General features: G+C 43.3%; 1 protein-coding gene across 1 annotated transcript in view; it reads left to right on the forward strand.

Annotated features, from left to right (window-relative positions):
• Positions 1-1,822: 1,822 nt before the first annotated feature.
• The window catches only part of ARHGEF26 (Rho guanine nucleotide exchange factor 26), a 102,419-nt gene continuing 80,259 nt past the window's right edge, over positions 1,823-23,982 (forward strand). Inside the window, exon 1 of the mRNA XM_041406068.1 lies at positions 1,823-2,215. Coding sequence (XP_041262002.1) covers positions 1,823-2,215 — 393 coding nt within the window. The remainder of the gene's footprint in view (positions 2,216-23,982) is intronic.

Genomic DNA, 23,982 nt, shown 5'->3' on the forward strand with positions numbered 1-23,982 from the left:
AGGAATGTCACTGGCAATGGAAAGTGCAGAGAATGTTCTTTCCAGAAGGCAGCTGTAAGCAGAGGCAAAACACGGAACGTTGCTTCAAGTTCCTGAGGCAGGTGGGGAGAAAGGTACCCACCACTTATATTTTGTACTGAGTACTTTTCATCAGAGTTTCAAATCAAGTAATAGATTAAAACGAGAGCACAAACACAATCATCAAATTTAATGCATCATACATTTGCTGTGGGCTTTGAAAAGTATTAAATGCTTTCTTCTTTGAAAAGCCCATTGTGATGTCCCAGCACAGGCACTACAGAAAGCAAATTCTGGAACATGGTTGTGGCAAGGAGGTTAAGGAAACAGGCTGGAGGAAGGGTGAGGGTCCCTCATACCCAAAATGGTTTCTTTAGTACAATTAATGCAAGCTTACAGCAATAAAATCAATGATCCTGTGGTGAACTAACGAGGAAAACTGTGAGAAGATCTGACTAATAAAAAATGGAAATTGCATGTTGTGTGAAAAGCAGTTATCACCGGATTACTTGGGATGGTTCTGCACAGTTCTCCTGCTCTCCACCCCTGCAGGGTTCTGTGTTAACGTGTGAAACATCTGGATACTGACAGGAATGTCACTGGCAATGGAAAGTGCAGAGAATGATCTTTCCAGAAGCCAGCTGTAAGCAGAGGCAAAACACGGAACGTTGCTTCAAGTTCCTGAGGCAGGTGGGGAGAAAGGTACCCACCACTTATATTTTGTACTGAGTACTTTTCATCAGAGTTTCAAATCAAGTAATAGATTAAAACGAGAGCACAAACACAATCATCAAATTTAATGCATCATACATTTGCTGTGGGCTTTGAAAAGTATTAAATGCTTTCTTCTTTGAAAAGCCCATTGTGATGTCCCAGCACAGGCACTACAGAAAGCAAATTCTGGAACATGGTTGTGGCAAGGAGGTTAAGGAAACAGACTGGAGGAAGGGTGAGGGTCCCTCATACCCAAAATGGTTTCTTTAGTACAATTAATGCAAGCTTACAGCAATAAAATCAATGATCCTGTGGTGAACTAACGAGGAAAACTGTGAGAAGATCTGACTAATAAAAAATGGAAATTGCATGTTGTGTGAAAAGCAGTTATCACTTCCAGATTGTGCAGAATCTAATTTTCTATTTATTAGTAGAATACATTAGTACACCACTACCACAAAAGGCTGCAGTTTATTCCTCTGTAACCTTCCTCTGCATGAAAGGAAGGTTGGATTTCAGCCTAGGCCTGAGTCCACCCTTGTTTTCCATCCATCCACATTGCTACGGACAAGGTGATTTATAAGCAGATTCCCACAAAGGAAACAAGAAAGAGTTATAAAAGTCTGCCTTCCCCCTCACTTAACCCAGACCCGTTTGTGACTCTCTCGGCAGGTGCCTGTGCTCATTAACAGGTATTGCTGTGTAATTAATGTGAGCTAGTTATTTAAAAGTATAAGTTTATCAGAGTAAACAATGTAAACAATACTGTATCTTTTGTCATTTGCCAGTCATTTCCTCAAGGGGGAATGTTTTAACAACCAGACATAAATGCACATAGATTTTCAGCTGACAATGTACGTAAATGCAATTATCTCAGTGAATTTCACATTACAGTATCCAGAGAGCTCTGGGGAGCGGAGGCGCATTAATGCCCATTATTCAGATGGGTGTTGGTGACGCTGCTGCCAGAGGCGCCTGTGGGGCACTGGCCGGGCCACACAGCTCAGGCACCCGTGAACAGCGGACCAGCCCTTGGCAGCACTTGCTGCTGTCTGCGACATTTTCCCTGGGCAGAAACAGCTCACACAAAATGAGCGCTCTGGAGCCCACCACGCCGAGCCCTCAGCGTGCCCGTCCCTCAGCGCGCCGCCAAGGGGGGCGGGCACGCACCCATCAGCACTGCGTGGCGATTGGCCCGGCGTTCCCGCCCTCTGCAGCGATTGGCCTGGCGTTCCCGCCCTGTGCAGCGATTGGCCCTGCGTTCCCGCCCTGTGCAGTGATTGGCCTTGCGTTCCCGCCCTGTGCAGCGATTGGCCCGGCGTTCCCGCCCTGTGCAGTGATTGGCCTGGCGTTCCCGCCCTGTGCAGCGATTGGCCCGGCGTTCCCGCCCTGTGCAGCGATTGGTGCTCCCTGCGGCCTTGTGGAAGGCTCGGCGCGCGGCGGGAGTGCGGACTCTGAGGGGAGCAAAGATGGCGGCGGCAGCGTGAGGGGAGCGTGTCCGGCACGTGAGGGAGCCGCAACGCTGCGCTCACCCTGAGCTCGCGTGAGCTTGACCCGCTGCCACAGCCCAGTGCCGCTTGCCCTACATAAGCATGGCTGTCCCTCCCGGTCTCTACAAGCGCCTTCGTTTTCAGCCTGTGTCCTCTCCAGAGCAAGGCAAGCCAGCTCCCACAGGCACCGAACTGTCTCAAAAGGTAAATGAGCTGTGACGGGTGATACTCCCGCTCAGGTAAATAAAATTCTATGTGTCCCCTGCAGCCTGATACGCCAAAAAGTAACACGGTTGTAATTACACAAGATACCTTGCAGTGCTTAAAAGCTGACTAATTAAAATCTTCTCAGCAGTCATACTGTATTTCCAATATCATACAATATGTTTATTGCTTCTACTTCAGAGTGCAATACTTTATGAATTTTTTAATGTATTTATTCAAACATAACCATAGGCACAGAAAATGTACACAGTCTGCACTTCTAATGAGTTCCTCAGCTAACTGCACTCTCAACCCACCACAATATCTGTGTGTTCCCTTCTGTAGCCTGAATTACTGAGCAAAAGATTTACTGGTATCCCTATTTGGTGAACTTGCCAGTCACAAGGACAACTGAATTGTTTGGTCATCATTTACGCTGCGTGCTCTTCCCATGCTTTTCTAGTGCTAGGCACTGAAATGTGGAGAAAAAATGAGACGTGTAGTTGAAGAAGAATGGAGAGAAATTCCTCTTCTGACAAGTCTTTTATTTTCTCTTTTTTCTTTTTTTTTAAGTTAAATCCTGCCTTAGCACAGTGTTGTAGTGCCTGTGCTGTAAATGCTCCAGAAGTCTATCCAAATTTAGAGGAAAAACTACTAAATGATTGCTTGGAAAAACAAAACCCCACAACAGTACAAACCACCCTGCAAATGTAACACCTGTGCATTTGTCAGCTGTCATCAGCGCTTCATTTTACATGTTTGCTGTAGATCTTGCACAACAAAATGTAAAAGGTGCTCTAGATTATGAGCTGTTGTATTTATAACATTATTTAGTACCATTTACTTACTAGAAGAAAATGATGCCCCTCTCAAAACCTCACTGGTTAGAAAGGAATACAATTGCTGAATGTTCATGCAGGGGTTCTAAAGTACATGACAAAGATTTTATCCCTGAAGTATGAATGCCTGCGTGTAATCTGAATATGTTTCTGGGAAGGTTTTAATTGCACATTGATAACAGTGACAACACTCGTTCATTGGGTCATGATCAAAAAGCAAAGGAGTTGATTTATGTAGAGACCAACTTCCTCCTTGCTGTATTCCCTCTGCTGCTTTCAGGGCAGTTACGATGTGTTTCTGCATCCCAGAATCATGGGGAAAGAAGATGGGGGAGGAAAACAAAGTCCTTTGGTAGTTTTGACTCACAAGAAATGAGTTTTTATTCACTGAGAGGTCTGGCTCCATTCAGAAACCAAACAATCCCCAGCTCAGCAGCTGGAATGAGCCGGGGGTGCTGGATCTGTGCAGAGGGATGTGGGGTCATGCGTGTCTGAACTGGCCATGCTGATTATTATTTTCAGTTTTGTGATTGTGGTTCAGCACAAAAATATGTGCTGAAGTCAAGGTGCATGGCTACCCAAAGACTTGCAAACCCCACTAATGCCTACAGAGCATTGGAGAACCTGAGTGACTTCAATTTTGTCCTCTTTTTGAGGCTTCCGAACTGTGGGAGATAAGCTGATCTGTTATTTCAGATTGATGGTAAATCGAGATACTAAAAAAGCCATTGTTTAGGCTGGCAGCTTTATAAATGGCTGTGGGAATTGTTAACCTGATTCTCCTGCCTGTGCTGGTAGAAACTGGTGCTGGTACTGAATGCTGCTGGATGTCTTGTGCCCTTGGGAATGCAATTATGGACAGTTTTTTTGGTCTATAAATTTACCATGTTCTTAAAGTTTGTTTTAGTTCATTCCATTCTTAAGCCTGTTTTACCCATCCTTGGTCTGATCTATTGTTATCCAGGTGCAGAATTTGTTTTAGCAGCATTGCACACCTGAGCACGAGACAGGAGTAGGCAGGGAACCTTTCCTTAAAGCCAGGAATCCCTGCAGCAGGAGCCAGCCCGGGTCAATGAGGAGTCAGATCTTTGGCTCATTTGTAGCAGAGCCCCCAGGCTGTCAGCCGCTGAGCACCCTTTCATCCTTGTCACTTCAAAGTGCTGTGTCGCCCTGATTTTGTAAGATTTTGTTAAGCCTTCTGATGTTTACATTCTTTCAACAAACTTTCTCACACACAGTTCTGTAAATAACCTATGTTTTGCATTCTTTCATGGAGGTGGAGAGAATTGATAGACCCTTGGTCTGTCCAGTGGCATTGGAGAGGTGGCACTGTCACCCTCCAACCCACTGTCACCTTTGGAAAACTATAAATGTTGGAGTCAAAAAATAAAGGTTCTTCTTCTTCTTTTTTGTTCCCCTCGAGAGCAGCAGTGTCTGTGTCATCATTTCGTGCCTTATCACAACAGTGCTGCTCAGAGCTGGGCAGAAGGAGGCTCTGAGTTAGATCTGTGATTGAAGCAGATCTGTTAGGCTGCGTGCCTCAGCTTCACAAAGCCTGTTGTTTGAAACCTCTAATGGATGTGAGCAGCTAGAGCACGGTGTCGTGGAACTATTGCAGCTCTTTTTAGCTATCTATAAATGCACCTTCTTGAATTTCTTTTGAGAGGTAAATCAAACACTACCTCATCTCCTGTTACACATAGCTCAAAAATATTCAAGGTTCTCAGAGCATTGGAAGTGAATTGTGTTATTACAAAGTTGGCCTTAGCGTTTTTGACATGGCTTGCAGATTTCATACTCTTTATCCAGAGAAGCTGAGAAAATGGTGATCAAAAAGGCAGCCCTGGAGTTGTGTTCTGGCAGTACAGTTACCTTGCTGCCAAAGGATTGCCAGAGTTAAAAGCATGATCTATTTTGGTGTGAGTTAGGAGTGCTGTTGGTAGAAGTCCTGCTGTGGCAGAAGGACAGCCGTGATGAGAGGTGAGGTGTCAGGGGTTTGGCTGGTCTCCCAGCCCAGCAGCCAGCCTGGTGTGTGCTGGAGATCTGGGACTAAGCCAGTGTTCCCCACCATGGACCCTCACGCTTGGGCCAGGCAAGGCACACCAGGGCTCATGTCCAAATCATGACCACTGGCCAGCTGTGTCAGTATTCCAGGCTGCAATATTCTGCTGGAAATAGTGTTTCTATATAAGCTGGTAAAAATGCAAGGCAGCCTTGTTGTCTGAGATGGAAGGGAGGTGTGTGAAGGGATGGGTTCTGTCTCAGATGGAGCAGCCCCTCTTGGGTTTCATCTGTGAGATTCCTGGATACCATGGAACAGAGGATAATTGCAGCTAAAAATAATCAGGGTTGATCTTGAAGGTGTCAGGAAAGGAAGTGCCTTACAGTGCCACAGGACTTAGGTTCTTTAAAACCCAGTAAAATAACATTTTTGGCATCTCAACTGCCTGATAGGGATACCAGTTAACCCCAGCCACACACTGGCTGGAGTCAGTGGCTGTTGAACAGCAACCATCAGCTGCAGGTAGGCTTAAGGTCTAGCAAAGTGTTCAAGAATTCCTGAAGCTGGTAGTGAGGGGGAAAAAAAAAAGGAGAAAAGGGAATCTGGGATCTCTCACTTACAGGAAATTGGGAAAAGCATATATCTCACTGAGAAGCCAGGAAGCACACATGCACATGTACATTCTTCCTGCTGAGTTTTCTTAGCATTCCCAATCCATGGGAAGTTCTAAAAAACATTTGACTCCAGTTCAGATTCAGTCTCCCTCAGGCAAAAAATGCTGCTTCTCTGCCAGATGTGCATCCAGAGTCACACCAGGAGCTAAGACAGGGAAGTTCCTGCTGGTGATGTTTGCTCAGTGTTGCCATCGCTGTCCTAGCTCTGTCTAAAGCCGTGCTGGGCAGGAGCCAATGGCAGCACCATGTCCTGGGCAGAAGGTTTTGCTCTGAAAGGGAATGTTTGCACCTTTGCACTGACCCACTTCCTTCTCAAAACCTCAGTCTATGTCTTCTAAGGATTACAAGGTTCCATGTAGCAAAACATAAAGCTTTTGTTGCTGTTTTTACCAGAGGTGTTTTTCCTTTGGAGGCTTTGCAGATCTCCGTGAGACTCCGAGTTCCCTCTGAAAGTTGGAGCTGTTTCACAGGGGTTGCTAAGGTGATTTGGTGAAAAGGAAATTCACTGGTAATTTGCTGTTAAGTTGTTTACAGAATATGAATAAAATTTTACTGCCTGAGCAAGGCAAGTGTCTGTGTCTGAGAGTATTCCAGAAAGGCTTCACTAGAGAAGAAAACAACTGTACAAATGCCCAATTTGTTGCCCCCAAGGATGATAAAATGTGGTGTCTGCGGGGTAGAGGCAGAAACATCTCGTGTCACCTTTTCATAATTTCAATTGGAATGTGAAACATTTTCATTTTGCTCCCTTTTCTTTGATTTTTAAATGTATTTCTACATGTGAATGGTTTGTCAAGTGTTTACTGGGGAATATTTAGTGTTCCAAAGTAGATATTACACTGAGTCATCACAAATAGCTTTATAGCTATGAACAAACCCTGCTGCCCCCATGCAGCTTTCCACCCAGGAAAACAAGACAGCACAACAAGACTTTGGTGGGGGAGAAAATCCTTCTTGACACCAAAATCAGGGCTGCCTTATTCCTAGGATACAGTAATTCCATGTGGGGTACCAGCATGTGCTCAGCATCCTGCCTTTTCCAGTGTTCAGTCTGTCGTGTTTTAGAAGGAAATAAAGTTATGGCTCATGGGGGAGAAGGTTTGAAGAACAAATGGTCTTAAAGCCTAAAGCCAATGCTAGCGAGGTCTCAGATGTGCAAATTCTAGAGGGGAGCTGTGGCAGGGAGAGGCTGTTTCCACTTTTACCTGGATTCTTCATTTCCTTCTCTAGAACTATTATTTGGGGATACTGACAGCAGATGATTAGCTGTGATTCTTCCCCTGGCCTTTCTGACCTGGCAGAAGATACTGGTCATGAGGTCTCAGGTGTGTAAATTCTAGAGGGGAGCTGTTTCCACTGATCCATCTCGATTTTACCTGGATTCTTCATTTCCTTCTCTAGAACTATTATTTGGGGATACTGACAGCAGATGATTAGCTGTGATTCTTCCCCTGGCCTTTCTGACCTGGCAGAAGATACTGGTCAGAAAGATTACCTGCACAGATCTGCTGACTTGACCTGCAAAGAAACTGCAGGAGAATTGTGGATGGATTGTTCCACATATTTGAGGCCAAAGCTGAGAGGTGGCTGGAGCTGTGGGGTTTGCAGCCCTGTGCTCTGACAGCTCGTTAAAGCCAATGGGACTGGTCATTGAATGGACTCAGTCTGGGCTCTCATCGAGGTGTGCTATCACAGGGGTTTGGTTTGTAACACAGGGATGGGTTCTACTAACCCAGAGGACCTGACTCCAAGGAAAAACACTCAGAATAAACACCATGAAATATTTACTGCCTTCTGCACAGCGACTCTGAGCCACCTGAAAACCTGTCAGAATTCAGACATTGCTGAATCTCCTGAGTCTGCCCTGCATTTACCTTATCTGCAGTCTCTGTAATTAAAATACATTTCCAAATCTTATTATTTCCTCTATTCTGTTTCCTTTCACATTCTCTTAGCTTGTCTTGCTCTATTACTCTTACTTTTAATACAGCTTTGAAAGACAAAAGCATTCCCATGTCTAGGCCTTGACTTTCTGGAGATCAGATTGATTTCCCCCAATGTTCCGGGCACAATGGTGATGTTTAGAGTTTTAATAAAGAAGTGAAGAAAAGGAAAAATACCTCAGTACTTTTCTGATAAGGAATGCAGATGCTGTGAATTTGCAGGTGAGATAAATAAGCCCTTTACTGAAACAAAAATATTCCCATTTGTGTCTTTTTGTGCAAATTCTTACCAAGGAGAGGTGCAAGGAGGCAAGGGAGAGTTGTATAGCTGCTTCAGTTTCTTTATGATTACTAAGATTTCCTTTTTGTTCTTCCAAGCACAAGAAGCTGTTATTTATTTTCTTCTTTTTCCAATGTAAATACAAAATGCTTGACATCTTGCATTCTGTGAATTTCTGTAGGTGTTGCAGGAGCATGCCTGGTGAAAAGAAAGCTGCTTTAGACAACTGCTGTGGCAGTTGGACTCTAGAGCAGAGAGGGATGGCTTTGGAAAATGACTGGCATTTGTGTAAATAGCAAAACTCTAATTTCTTCACTGAACAAAAGTCCTCCCGAGAAAAGCTTCTTCCAAATTTTAGGCATTTGACTTAAATACAATCTAAAAATTCAAATGTTGCTTGGCAAGTTCCATTTGTATTCTGCAGAGAGCTCAGGCTAGCTCTCTGCATACATGCAGGTCTCATTCAGAAGGTAATTTAGCGTTTTTCTCACATAGTAACTAAAATAGCAGCAATTAACTCCATCTGTTTTCACCAGAAAAGGCAACATAAATGAGATTTCAAAGGTGCCAAGATGAAACTGAGAGGAGGTTTCCATTGGGTTTACCTGGTTCCAGGACACTGCTGCTCCAGTCTTGCCAAAGATATCACTGGAAATGTTTTATTGATAAAAATAGTCCCGTCTTGCATGCGTTGTTCCAAGGACATGCCTGCCATTTTCCGTCACTGCTCTGAATTTGAATTATAAAGAGCAGCACAAAGACAAAGCTGATGGAAAACAAGTTCTTTAAGTACAACAATTCCTTATCCACCACTATTGATTTCGGAGGCTGTTTTTTTGTTTGTTTGTTGGCTTTAAACACGAATTAATCCGCTTTCTTGTTTCAAATAAAGAGAATTTTGCAGTGGTGAAGCAGAGTGCAGTGTGGGCAGGCGCGTGGCAGCGAGCGCTGCACGGGGCGGGAGCTGCTCTCCGGGCAGTGGCAGGGCTCTGTGGGGGCACAGATGGCAGCACAGGGGTCAGCTCCTTCAGGGGCAGAAATCCTTCCCTTTCCTCCTTTCACCGTTACTGAAACTTGTGATGGCATTGTAACGAAACCACACTGTTCTGTTCCAGTGAAACAACACCCAGTCCTGTTCACTGAGTAATTTAAACGTCGTCATTTCCACAGGCTGGTGTTCCAGATATTGGCTTTCATTCTGATTTTTGTGTGATGATATGCTATTAAAAGAAATCGTGCAAATAATCCAAGAATAACAAGCTAAGTTAGCAGGACACTTTGACTTACCATAGAGAAATCCAAAATGCCAATGTAATTTTCTTTTTCAGGTTCACATATTAAAACCCTTTCTTTTAAGATGCCTTTCATTAAATCAGATTAGGAAGATTATTAAAACTGTCAGATTTCTTGAGAAGTTGCTCTGCACCATATTCTTGCTAAGAATTTTTCAACATGCTATTAATATAATGAAAAAATTTTCACCATTTTTATATAATCAGCAGTTTATGTATCAGTCTGACATTAGTAAATGGTGCTCAACAATGCATTCACACTATTCAGAATCCTGCAAGGCTCATTGTCCTTATGCAGGACAGTAAATACTGTTGTCAAAAACCAGAGTAATCCAGAAATTCCAGCTGCATGCTGGAGGAATTTGGGTTAAAGAGTACATGTGGGGGAGCTTTTCTGTCTCTTAATGCACTTTGGTAGCTGAAGTAGAAGCAGATTAATGGAGCTGACACTCCAGTGCTCTCAATTCTGTTCGTGTGTTAGAGGAATGTAAAAGTGGTGTGTAGATGCACACTGGAATTTCTGAAGGATGGGGGTTACCATGGATACACTCAAGCGACCCAATTGGTGCGAATGCAAAGCTCTGATTTCTCTCTGCTTGCTGGAGGATTTGTTCTGATAAGAAACTTGTGCTGCCACTGTTTCTCCTCCCCCTCCCACTTGTTACTGGAGCAGTACAACTCTTGGATGCTGAGTGTGAGGCTGAGGGACAATTGTGATCATGCTGCTCTATATCTGCTGCCCACAGCTGGGAATCTCACACCAGGGACACTTCACCTAAATGTTATTTCAAACGAATGATAGAACTAAATAATGTTGGGTGCTGTGAATCCCTAATGTTGTGAGAACCTCCCCTGTTTTCATGCTGTGAATATACATGAGTGAGCCTGTCCTTCCACTACGGGTGGAGAGATGTTTGTGGTGGAAAAAAAAAATCTCTGTAGAGTAGATAATGGGGATAGAAATAAGATAGAGGGGGAAATACCAGAAAGCTTGTTGAGTTCATGGCTGGTGTGTTTTTCTTGAGAGTGGGAGTCCCAAAGGGGCTTGACAGGAGGAAATACTTCTTTGGAATATGCAGAGAATTGGTATAGTGAGCAAAAGAGCTTCCAAAGTTGTATGGGAAGAGGATTTGGTCTCTGAAGTCCTGCTGTAGCTCTGAACTTGTCCTGTGCTCACTGCTTGCCTTGCCCTTGTGTAAGCTGCAGTGCCAAGGAGGGGTGAGAGGGGTTCTCATCTCTTCCTGTCCTGTTCTCTGTTCAACTGCTGAATTCCTTGGGAGCAGAATCCCCAGTTCCATGAAGCTGGATCAAACTGAAGGTGTGCGGAGGAGCCGCAGCTGACAGCTCGCAGCACCAGCAGCTCCCAGCACGGACGGGGCTGGCCCGCTGGGAGTTTTGCTGTTGCTGGGACCGAGTCCCGTCGGTGATGGCATCGCTGGGAGCAGCCACGTGCCCACATCTTGTGATGCCCTGATGGCCCTGGCACACGGAGTGTCTGTGCCCTCTGACAGACCGAGGGGTTTGCATTTCATGGGGCAACCAGCTCTTCGTTTAAATGCCGTTTCAGTGGTAGAGGTACTGATGCCTCAATTGAATAATTGACCCCAAACTGTAGCACATGAAAGAGAGTTACTAGAGTACACTGGCTGATGTTGATAGTGTTGCTACTTCTAGAGGTATTTCTTCTTGACCCAGCAAAAAGTTGCTGAAGTCCTGCTGTTCCTCACCATATTTATGGATTTCTCTTAGTTCAAGTGATACTAACTTGGCAGCTGTACACTAAATAGCCAGGTCCTTGTGCTTTACATCCCTGCTGTTGGACTGTGAGTCTGTACTCATTAAAACATAAATAACATAGCAGAAGTAGTTTGGATGGAGGAAGATCTATGTGTTAGCCCTCATGGGGAGACAGGGGAACACAGGAAAAACCCCGTGTCCACTTGTATCCCTGCCAAGGAGATGGTATTAACATTATTTCAAATGTAATACAGGCAGAGCTGGAATGTTTCCGCTGGTAAATAGCTTTGGGAGGATGCTGCTATGAAATAAATTCTTCAGCAGTGGATTAGTTATTATGAAAAATACTTTTCCATAAGGACCCATAATTTTAGAAAGCACTATCCCCAAGAATAATAATGTGCCATGGCTGGTAAATTATTTCTTTTTAACGCCCAGTATTCAGATTTTATTTTGTGAAATTACAAAAACTTTTCAGTTAATTTTTCCCTTTCAGACCCCGACTAGATCCAAATGGAAAGCTCAATTAACGTGCTGATAAGAGCATTAACATGCACTTAGGATCAATGCTTCTCTGTAAGCTGTGAGTGAAAATAGATGAGTGTTGCTGTTTTCTGCTTTCATTAATGAGCTGTTTATCTCAGTCTCCATGCTGCAGGACCCAGGTGGAGCTGTCATTTCTTCCTGCTCCTCAGAACTGCTGGATACAATGGGAATGTGTGATTAAGGACAGGCTAAATACCTAAGTAGGAGCAGTGGGACTTCACCTATCCTGGCTTGGGGCAGTCTGTGTTTGTAAGGCTGCTGTCAGGATTTACAAGTTTTAGGGAGTTGGATATTTGACTCCCTAGAAATGGTGTATGTGCCATAAATCAGTACGATTGTTTCTTCTGAAAAACCATTGAAAATAGCTGCATGTTCCAGATGAAATTGTAATAAATCCTGGAGCATCAGTTTATAGAGTGGACACGACGTATGTGCCATAAATCAGTATGATTGTTTCTTCCATTGAAAATAGCTGCATGTTCCAAATGAAATTGTAATAAATCCTGGAGCATCAGTTTATAGAGTCTGCTGCCTATGGAGACACTTCTGACAGACTTCCAGCTATGAGTGGTGTGCTAAAGCTGTAAACCCCAAAGATTTTATCCATTTTGTAATGTTTTGGATTGTCTCACTCCCACAAAATTTCCTTCTTGGAATTCTTGGAATTGAGTGAATAGACTCAATAGTAACTAATGGCAACTTACTCCCCATGTAGTTCTTGAACTTCTTCAAAGTATTCTCTACTACCAGTTTCCCTTGAAAATCTGCAAATTTTTAATGGTCTTGTGGAATGTGCAACCTGCATTTGTTACATTTTTGCTGGTTTAGCAAAAAAAAAAAAAAAAAAAAAAAAAAAAAAAAAAAGTCTGCAGTGGGACCAAATACAAGATTTTATATGCTTTTAAATTGATTGCAAAATTCTAAATTCCTGAGCACAAAGAAAAATTAATCAGTCTTTCTGTTCTCTCCTTAAGAAATGATAAGTTTCTAGATTAAGCTTTTGGAGAAAAATATAAAAATTAGGAATGTGCAAGGCCAGCCTCATCCTGAATCCCTAATAAGAACGAATACCATTTGCTCTTTGCATGGATCCTACTGCCTGGGCAGATCAGTGCACAAGTGTTTTCCAGTGGAAAAGCTCAGCTGGGAGGGTATAAACTGTGATGGACAAGCAATTGAGATGTGTGGGTACATCCAGGTGCTGCTGACAGCCTGGCAGTGGCATGTGCTGGAAAGATCTTGGGTTAAAAACCAGATGTGTATAGTTTTTGCCATGTTTTCACAGGATGATTTTGTCTACTTACCCAGATAGATACTGAGAATCAGAATCTTTCTGTCCCCAGGACCAGTGGCTAAAGCAGCCCAGAGGTCCTGAATCCCTTGATTGAATTGATTTCTCTCTTTCTTTAGATTGCTGGCGACTTACTCATCTCCTGGGCCGTGCTGTGTTGTTGTTGTTATGACAACTGTGCAGCTTGCTCAGAGCATTGCTTTACCCCTTGAGTGTTAATATCTGGGACACCTTCAGAAGAGGCGACAATCCTTCCCTGCTGGCTTATCCCGAACTGTGCTAGCCCTTGCACAGACACACTGGCTCCAAACTCTCTTGTGCTTTAAATTAGCTCTCTTAATGTGCAGTGTGAATGTCTGAGAGCTCTATTAAGGCACATTGAGAATGCTATTCAGTAGCAACTTGGGCTTTCTGTGCTTTTGAACCAGCCATGAGACCAGAACAGAGAAGAGCCCGAATCCATGTGGTAGCTTATTCTGCAACTGTTTCCCTGCGTAGACTCCACATTGAGGAAAGTTGCAGGAGTGGCAGTTTTCCTGGCCTTGAGTGGCTGCCAAAACACAAAGGAGCTAATATGTATCAACTTATTGCAGAAACTGGAGGAAAGCTCATCCTCCACCTACTTTATGCCATCCCCTATTTCCTGGGATTAGCTGACTCCTGCAACTGTTTCCCTGCGTAGACAAGCACTCCACATTGAGGAAAGTTGCAGGAGTGGCAGTTTTCCTGGCCTTGAGTGGCTGCCAAAACACAAAGGAGCTAATATGTATCAACTTATTGCAGAAAACTGGAGGAAAGCTCATCCTCCACCTACTTTATGCTATCCCCTATTTCCTGGGATTAGCTGATGGTGTTGGTTGAGTGTCACAATGGTTTACAGCTGTCAAGCATGCTGCTAGAAGGAAATGTGTATTCAGCAGGATTCTGTCTTGTCCCTTATCCTCTTCTGCAGTCATGGCTTGGAGAACGTGAGGTAAAAACCTCACACTGAACATGGAGGTTGGCCCCATCTGACATAATGAAATTCATCTTCCTGGGCCAACAGACTTGATTAGAAATATATTGAATATATATATTGAATATATTTCTTATGCTCATAACAGCTGGTGACAGCTTCAGAACCCTTTTATTCTTGTTTGCATTGCAGCTGCTTTCCCTCTGCCCAGGCCCAGCAGGCAAGTCAGAGCTGCTGTGCTGTAGCCTTGCCTGTGAACACCGAGGAGAAAGGCTGAAGGGAGGGAGCACCAGGAGACAGAGAGGATTCTTTTCTAGGAGGGGATTTTTATTAGATCTCAAGACTGCAGTTAGAAGGAACCTGGTGCCATGTTCTTCTGTGAGAGGCTGAGACACATCCCAGGGTGATCCTTGAGCAGTTTCCAGACTCACAGCACGAGCCAGCAGCTGTTGGAGCCGTTCTCTGCTCACACCCTGGGCTCCCGGAGCCAGGAGCTGAACCCCAGGCAGGGCGCTTACACAGCACAATGCTGAACCCCCCACCACAGGGGTCTGATCTGGAGAGATGGCAAACGCACTTCACAGCTCTGAACACCTTCCTAACAAGAAGTGAAATGAGCAATTGTTGCTGTTTAACAGAGCAAAGTGGAAACAGGTTGTTAAATATTTGCATTAGGTGCAGTCCTAGTGCTTCTCCATTCCAGAATAGTCTTGCTCTCGGTCGTTCACTCTGCAGGCCAGGCCGTGCCTCTTGGCAGCAATTCTGAGCAATTCTGAATCACCATCCAAAGAATTAGAAAGTGTCATGATCTAATCATGATCTTAACAAGCCACTATATATCTGCAAACAGAAGAAGAAACCACAGAATTATTAGTTTGGAATGTTTTTCAGATGAAAGATATTGCCATTTGCTTGAGCACAAATTATTACAAATTCTAAAGCAATAAAGAAGAAATTAATTGGTTTTGTAATCTTTTTGTTTTCCTTTGTGAATTAAAATTTGTTCCATTGTATTGCTCAGAGTCTAACTAATTGCATTTCTTGTGGGGATAAGAAAAGAATCAGTGAAGAGAATATGGGGAAAGACACAATGCAGTTTCACCTCTTCTGATTCTGAGACCCTTTCCTGAATCTCAGGGAAAATGAGGAGATCCTTTTCCCACCTTTATGCCAAATTTAAGAGCCTGAGACAAATTCTGCAAAATTAAAATGAACTATTTTTCATAGCTTTGATAGTTTTGGAGTCATGCTATTGTAAAAACCTGAACTTTTCTGACAACTTCTAAGAGGTGCCCCAACAGTAAAGGGAATGTGTTCAAAGCTGAGTCTGCTAAAACTGACCTGGGTAACAGGAGTAAAGCCATCAGTCTCATCCTGATTTTTGTTTGTATTTTGTCAATTTCCCTCCCTTCCCCTATGAATGTATAAAGTCATAAATTATTTGGGGGCATCAAGAGCTGAAAATTCATTTGAATTTATGATTAGCCAGTTGTGGAAAAGATTAAAATTTAACAGGACATGACATAATTTGTGTTCCTATGAATACACATGGCTTGTTTCTCACTTCTCAGCTGCTGTAAACTCATTGTGGAAGGATTTTCCACTTCTCTATTTTGAATTGCAGTAAAATGGAAAATATTTGAAATGTGTCTTAAATTTTCAGTGGTTCCTATATAAGCAGAAAAAAGAGGAAATAAAACTTCTTGAGCAAGAAAGACTTAGAAGAACAGACCAGGCCTGCCACTGATTATCTTTCTTTCTGAGAACAGGACTAAATTATTATTTCCTAGAGGACTTAAAGCCTTTTCACATGACCTTTATTTTATGTTTTATGAAGGTCACTGGACTTTACTTTTATTGAAGCCCTACTTTTTTATCTCTTTAGGAAAAAAGCCAAACAAAAAACCCACCCACCAGTGGCTCTCCTTGTACCATGAAGGTGTCTAATTGTGACACTTAAATTTATAAATGTGCTTAATAGCGGAGCAAATTAATGATTTAACTTAAATTTCTATGGACAAGCTCTTTCACCTTATGCATAAAACTGGGGAGACTTTTTTAAGGAAACAAGATGAAGATGGTGGTGGTGTGCTGTGGGACAGCTGGCATTGGTACCATCCCAGAGACATTTCCAGGCCCCACGCTGAGCCTGGCAGGTGGCCCTGGCACAGGTGGTGTCACCAGCCCAGCCAGGATGGGTTTTTCTGGCAAACGTGGCCATGGGGAATGTCTGTGGGCTGCGTGCACTCAGCTGCTGGACAATAGCACAGGGTTTGTATTGAACCACTGGGCTGAAAATGTGGGAGAGAGCAGCGTGTGCTGCAGGAGAGATAGAAGTACGCATTGTAGCTTGCAATCAAAAAAGGAATTTGATACAAAAAAGAATAACATAAATTTCGCTGTACAAAGCGCAAATCTGAATGCCATCCCAATTCGTTGCAGATGTGCTGTTACTGACTGCTCAGAACTGGCAAATGTGCATTTGAAGCTGATGCTTGGAATTTGGTATAAACTGTTTATGAACTGCTCTGCTTGTTTTATAGTAAAATCTATTAAACCTCGTAATGCACGATGTTACAATACTCTTCTTCAAAGAGAATAAGTTGCCGAGCTTTCCTTTTGCATTTTCTCAGATTGTTTGAGGAACTGTGGCTGTGGTTGCACGTGCCCTTCTCTGCAGTCTGTCCATCTATTCTAGAGTCATTGTGTGCTCCAAATGGTATAGAGGTTGATTCAGTACAAAACTATTTTGGGGGTTAAAATAAGGAGGAACTGAAATCACTGTGAAGCAGGAAAAGCAGAAAGGTTGTGTGCCAAGGCTGCCTTCCTTGTTGCAAGGGATTGCAGACATGTCACTCTGACAGATTTCCTGAAGGATGCTTGGCCCCAAAGCTCACAAATTCTGAAAGAAACAGAAAATATCATAAACTGCTTTACCATTACCTTTGGGATGCAGTGACCCCCTCAGCCACAGCCCACCTGCCTGCTGAGTGTCCTCAGTCTGGCCTTGCAAGGCCCTTATTTGTCTGCTTACAAACGCATTGACTGTGTTTTGCAGCTTCACCTGCCACTCAGAAGACCCACTGCACCCAGTTCTCCTCTGGGTTTGGAGGCAAGAGTGCAATTTCTGACCCTGTGTGGGAGAAATCAAACTTACGTGGAGTTTCATGTAATGAACACATGGTTGAGTTTCCTGCTGAGTAACTCTGTGTTAACACAGTTGCTCAACCTCATTTCTGAGCTCTGTACTCCAAGCATCCTGTGATTCAGCAGAGGAAGAATTTGTTTTATATTCTTCCTTGCTAACTGAATTTCTGAGCTTTACATATTTAATATCCTAACTGTGTGAAGAAAGAGTAAAAATCCCCACCTTCCAACACTGACTGCGTAATAAATTAGAGAAACTAAAGCAATATGATAGTCATGTAGTAGAAAAATTAAAGAGTACACAGGAGCCTTGAAGAGATGAAACATCATGTTATTTTTAGCAGCATATGGATGACCCATAAGGCAAAGTATGGGACATTTCCTTTGCTAACATCGTGTTTTGGAAGAGCCTAAGCAACCTGCAGAAATTAAGAGGAAATCCTTAAAGCTGAGGTGGATTTGGCTGATGGAAGGGTCAGTTGCAATTTAGTCTGGGCTCTAGGAAAGCGATTGATGAGATTAGAAAGCTTTCTGATACGTTTATGAATGAAAAAGTTAAAATGTGAATGAGGGGAACATAAACGCTGGCTTTTGCAGTTCCAGAGTTGCAGTCTGTGTGCTGGATGTGTGAGGATCCTGTTAGCAGGTGTCCTGACAAGCCAAAGTGAACCTTGTCTCCTTCATGGCTGGGATTTCCAAGGCATCCAGCACTCAGGGAAGTTGAACACTCACAGCAGCTTTCAGGAAGCAAATTTAGAAATAGAGTTCCCTATCTCACTATGGGCAAATCCAAACTCATTCATTCTCAGGAAGGGCAGCGTGGCATTACAGGTGATTGCAGCCACTGGCAACCTCTCAGCAATGAGCTTTTCCTGGAGGGTTAGCTGCCAGTCCTTGTTTCAGTTTTAATCTGACCCTGCTGACAATGTCCAGGTGCAGAGCCCAGCCCTGGGGGATGGTGGCTGGGTTATTCTGACTGGCATTCTCTAGTTGTTTTCAGAATTCACAATTTGTGACAAAGGAGAATGAACAATGTCCACTAAAACAATTTGAAGTATGCCATGATGGTCTATAATTAAGTCATGAACTCTTTTTAAACTGCAGACCTTATAAGAGCCTGACCTTTCAGAATTCAAAGCCTAAACTAAAAGGGATTTACATAAGTATTTTTTACGTAACCATTATTTAAATTTTCCACTCTGTAATTAAATTTTGTCTCTTTGCAAAGGAGAATGAACTGTTCTTGAAAAAGCTTCTCATATGCTGAGCAGTATAATTAGAGAACTAGTTCTGCAAATGTCACACAAAAATGACCTTTAATGAAGCAATATCAAATGAAAAAGCTATTAAAGCTATGCAGCTCGAAGAATAGCTAAAAGTTGAATTATTGAAGTGGGTCCTGGGCCTGCTGCTGTTCATGTGGGCTCCTTCTTGCATGTGACAGAGAAAGGATGAGAACAAATAGTCGTGTGGTGTACTTGGCACAGGAAATTTTGTAAGAGCCTGTGAAGGAAGATTTCACTTTGTGCCACCACTGGCTGCAGAAGGATGCCAGGATCTGTTATCTACAGGGGCTGTGAAGAAGTAGCTTGTCTTCAAGGACAATCCCAGTTGGAATGACTTCTCTTGATGTTTTATCTCATGGATTTAAAAGCACTTCTTATAAATCAAAGCACAAGATATAATTTTAAAAACAAATCACAGACAGCATCAAAAATCGTGTTGTGAAACATAGACAATATAATGACTGTCAAACATTTTTGTTGCTCATTGCAGTTTTTCCTTTTTCACAGTTATTATGTGCCTAAAGAATCACCTCAGACCAGGATGATTTTTCCTTAAAGTTTGAGTCTATATATGTGGAAACATTATTGGGAAGGGAGGAAAAAGAGACAAAACACACAAAAATTTTTGTGTCCTCTTTTTTACATTATGGCTTGAAAAGCCACATAGCAGGGAGTGTGTTACAGGGTGGTTATGGCTTGTTAAGGGTACAGGCAAATGCAGAAAGGGAACTGAGACCCTTTCCATAACCTGCTCAGTACTGGCTCTGGTTTTCCTGGCCATGCTGGGCAAAGCTGTGGTGTGGATCCATCAGCCTCCAGCGTGTCCTGCACAGAAAGCAGGGAGAGCCTCCTGCCGTGGGCACTGCCAGGGCTCTCAGTGGGCAGGTGGCTGTGTGGGGAGGTGACAGCGTGTGCCAGCCAAGCTCTGCTCACAGGAGCTGCTTCTCCAAAACTCCCAAGCGAAACACTAACAACCTTCCTAAGAAGGAATTTCTGATTCATGCTGCAATGTGGGATGGAGATTTTTATTTGATTGCAATTTTATTTCATTCTGTAAGAGTTTATTGGGAAAAAAGCACTGCTGGTCTGTCAGAGTCCTCAGACACTTCATGCAGGAAGTTGGCACCAAAAGTTTATTTCACAATGTTTAAGTTTGTGGTGATTCATACTGCAGAGAAAAAGTTACATTTTTTCCTCCAGATTTCTACCAAATTGCACTTCTGTGCTAGGACTCTTCTCATGTCTAACATCACAGCAAGGTTTCAACTGTCTGCCCTAGCCAGAGGTAGTGCTGCTGTCCTTTTATGTTCTCACAGAGAGGAGAGGTCTGTGGACAGAGTACCATGACAGAGAAGTCTCCAGGATTTGGGAGCTGATTTGGTGTCCTGCTCTGGCACAGATCTTCTGCGTGGCCTTCAGCAAGTCTCTTACCACATCTGTGCTTTACTGTCTTTCTGTGTCCAGCTCTCTCACAAGAGAGGTGGTTATCCACACTAGTGCCTTGCAAGAAGGCATGTGTTGGAATTTCCACAAGGAGCCCTCGGAGGTTTCATCCTCTGTCCGTGCAGTGCCTGATGCTTTTGAGAGCTCTCGGTCCCAGCTGCTGGCTGAGGGCTCCCAGCCTGTGAGCTGTGTAAGCACTGTGGTACATGACTTCTCTTGATGTTTTATCTCATGGATTTAAAAGCACTTCTTATAAATCAAAGCACAAGATATAATTTTAAAAACAAATCACAGACAGCATCAAAAATCGTGTTGTGAAACATAGACAATATAATGACTGTCAAACATTTTTGTTGCTCATTGCAGTTTTTCCTTTTTCACAGTTATTATGTGCCTAAAGAATCACCTCAGACCAGGATGATTTTTCCTTAAAGTTTGAGTCTATATTACATTATTGGGAAGAGAGAAAAAAGAGACAAAACACACAAAAATTTTTGTGTCCTCTTTTTTACATTATGGCTTGAAAAGCCACATAGCAGGGAGTGTGTTACAGGGTGGTTATGGCTTGTTAAGGGTACAGGCAAATGCAGAAAGGGAACTGAGACCCTTTCCATAACCTGCTCAGTACTGGCTCTGGTTTTCCTGGCCATGCTGGGCAAAGCTGTGGTGTGGATCCATCAGCCTCCAGCGTGTCCTGCACAGAAAGCAGGGAGAGCCTCCTGCCGTGGGCACTGCCAGGGATCTCAGTGGGCAGGTGGCTGTGTGGGGAGGTGACAGCGTGTGCCAGCCAAGCTCTGCTCACAGGAGCTGCTTCTCCAAAACTCCCAAGCGAAACACTAACAACCTTCCTAAGAAGGAATTTCTGATTCATGCTGCAATGTGGGATGGAGATTTTTATTTGATTGCAATTTCTTTCATTCTGTGAGAGTTTATTGGAAAAAAAAGCACTGCTGGTCTGTCAGAGTCCTCAGACACTTCATGCAGGAAGTTGGCACCAAAAGTTTATTTCACAATGTTTAAGTTTGTGGTGATTCATACTGCAGAGAAAAAGTTACATTTTTTCCTCCAGATTTCTACCAAATTGCACTTCTGTGCTAGGACTCTTCTCATGTCTAACATCACAGCAAGGTTTCAACTGTCTGCCCTAGCCAGAGGTAGTGCTGCTGTCCTTTTATGTTCTCACAGAGAGGAGAGGTCTGTGGACAGAGTACCATGACAGAGAAGTCTCCAGGATTTGGGAGCTGATTTGGTGTCCTGCTCTGGCACAGATCTTCTGCGTGGCCTTCAGCAAGTCTCTTACCACATCTGTGCTTTACTGTCTTTCTGTGTCCAGCTCTCTCACAAGAGAGGTGGTTATCCACACTAGTGCCTTGCAAGAAGGCATGTGTTGGAATTTCCACAAGGAGCCCTCGGAGGTTTCATCCTCTGTCCGTGCAGTGCCTGATGCTTTTGAGAGCTCTCGGTCCCAGCTGCTGGCTGAGGGCTCCCAGCCTGTGAGCTGTGTAAGCACTGTGGTACCAATTGCATGGTTTCCTGTGGGCTACAATTCCCTTCTCCTGTATAAAAATAGAGTACTCGTATCTGATCTGCCCTCAAATGGAAGGGAAGGATTTCTGCTCCTCCCCACTGCCTGAGGTAAGGTGCACGCTGGCAGCAAGTAACAAATCCACCTTTGCTAATGTGCTTGGGTCAAGGAGCTATTCAGAGACCAGAGCCTAAATTCTCCCTACACCTTGACCTATTTCATCAGTATCAGGAGACCATCAAAAATGATGTGACAGTGAATGGCTTCAGCCAGCAAGCTCTCATGCAAAATGTTTCAATGGTTGCTGAAGCATTAAGCGTTTTTCTCCTTAGCTGTACACTTAGCTGGCAGTGTTTTATTTAATCTTATTTAACTCTGTTTACTTGATCCAGTAGTGTAAAAGCAAACACTTTATGGAGGAAATAGATTCAGTTTGTTTGTTTGTTTTTTAAATGAGTAGTGGTTTTTTGCCTCTTCAGTCTTGTTTACTTTGAGTCAGTGAATTAGTCAAAAAGACTTTGCCTGTAAGTGCCTGAGTTGTCCCACTCAGATTCTTGGTTTGAAGTCAGACAATTGCTCCCTCCCTTTGCCAAATCCAGGCTGTAAGCGCCGGAATTGTGTGTTTGGGGGAGGTGGCTGCCCACAAACTTCTGAGCACTTCAGTCTGTCCTTGCACATTGAACAGAGTTAGCAAACAGCACCAGAGCTGGTGCAGCCAGCCTTCAGTGGTTCACCAGCTTCTGATTCTGACAGATGTGCCTTGCTTTGCTGTGTGCTTGGGGAGTTTTTCACCCAACCGAACAAAACACTGCGCTGAGTTCAGATGTTAGAGAGACACGAGGCCATGGAGCAGATCCCTGACTCATGGTGGTAATTTTCTCCTGTTTCCTCCCCAAGTCTTTGTTTGCCGACTCCTTGAGGGTGGGCTTCTGCTTTGATGTTTTATTGTCTCTCAAATCACTGGTTTTACTTTTAGCACCAGTAATTTTTGGAGTGCTTTGGAGGGAGGGGGGAAGGGAGAAAAAATAGATGTAGTAATTATTAATGTATTTGGTTGGGTTATGAAGTCTCAAAGCTCATTAAAAATGAGAAACCATGGCAACCTCGACAATCCCTCCTACACATATTATATCTACCTAACAATGTGCAAAGTACATTTAGTGAAGAGAAATAAAGCATAAAGAAAGGGGAAGAAAAAGCATTCACTTTTTATATTACTATTTTTAGTTCTCAGCTCCTGCATACCAACACACTTGTGCTGGCAGCCCTTCGAACACTTCCATGTGAAAAATAAGTAACTGATTATTGGATCTCTTCTCAGTATTGTTCTTTATTCTCCTGAGATTTCCTATGGTGCATTTTTAGTAAAGGACAAATTTTATGGGAGGTTGGTAGCTGAAGAAAGATGTTTCTGTGGTCATTGGGAGTTTGGGACAGTCCTGCCTCTCCTTGGCTCTGCGGGTCACAAATATAAATCCAACAATGGTACTTCAAAAGAAAGGTGAAATTGCAGCTCTCTTAAGATCATTTAAAGGATTTTAGACAATACTGCGTCTTACATCTAATTATGCCTATTTTGTGTTTTAAAATACAGAACATTTGTATCTGAAAATACAGAATTTGCATCTTAATTAAAACTGTTACAGTGGTTTGTGTGGAACAGAAGATAACAGTGGTAGATAATACAAAAGCCAAGAGGCCATGACCTCCATCAGGCTTTCCTGATAAAGGTTTTTCATTTTCTGTGTCTGCATTGATCCAGGATGTTTTGGTAAAAACTTGGAATAATGACCCTGACATCACACTTGAACTGCACTGGCCTGCTCAGGAAGTTCTTCCTGTATTACAGCTCTGCAGAAGGCACGCTTTCCATAAGGGTCATTCATCCCAAGCTTATCCACGTTTTCTACACAAAGTGCCTGAATTCAGATTTTTCTGTTTAGTAAGCCATTAGAATGAAATCCTGATGAAGGAGGCCTAGAAACTGAATACTCTAAAGAAGAGCAGCTGGCCTGGTGGGACTTACAGCTCCCGGGTAATCTTTGTAGATAGGCATATATTTTTGTGGACAAGTATGGGGGTATTCATTTGTATGCATAGCAAGGGCAAAACCTTTATTTAACCAGTACTGGTTGGCTGGCTCCTGGAATTTCCTGGTAGGAAAGGAAAGAGCTCCTGGTGCCTGGAGAATTCTCCAACGAGAACGTATCAGACAGCACTCCGTGTGGGAGTACTGAGTGTGTTCACAGTACATGCAGTACCAAACTGAAATAGCACGTTTAGCACCCTGGAGACTGCTTGGGGACACTGGTGCTTTCTGTGCTTTCTTTGCAGTGAAAAATAATATTATTTATTTCGGCAGAAGGTTATTTTTATACTGAGGTGGTGTAACAACCTGGGGCTAAAGGAACCTGTAGGTTAGCATAGCCACAGGGTCTGAAATGATGTAAAAATGGGTTAGAGAGCTTCTGAGGAACTGTTTTCCCAGATGCTATGCATAGGGAGTTAAGAATCCCAAGTCCAAGGTTAATTAATTTCATCTATCTAATGTACCATATGCATGCTGTGCTCATAGCAACAGTGTATGAAATTTAGG

This window comes from Onychostruthus taczanowskii, unplaced genomic scaffold (genome assembly GCF_017590055.1).
Source record: "Onychostruthus taczanowskii isolate IOZ18803 unplaced genomic scaffold, ASM1759005v1 scaffold24, whole genome shotgun sequence".
Taxonomy (NCBI): Eukaryota; Metazoa; Chordata; class Aves; order Passeriformes; family Passeridae; genus Onychostruthus; species Onychostruthus taczanowskii.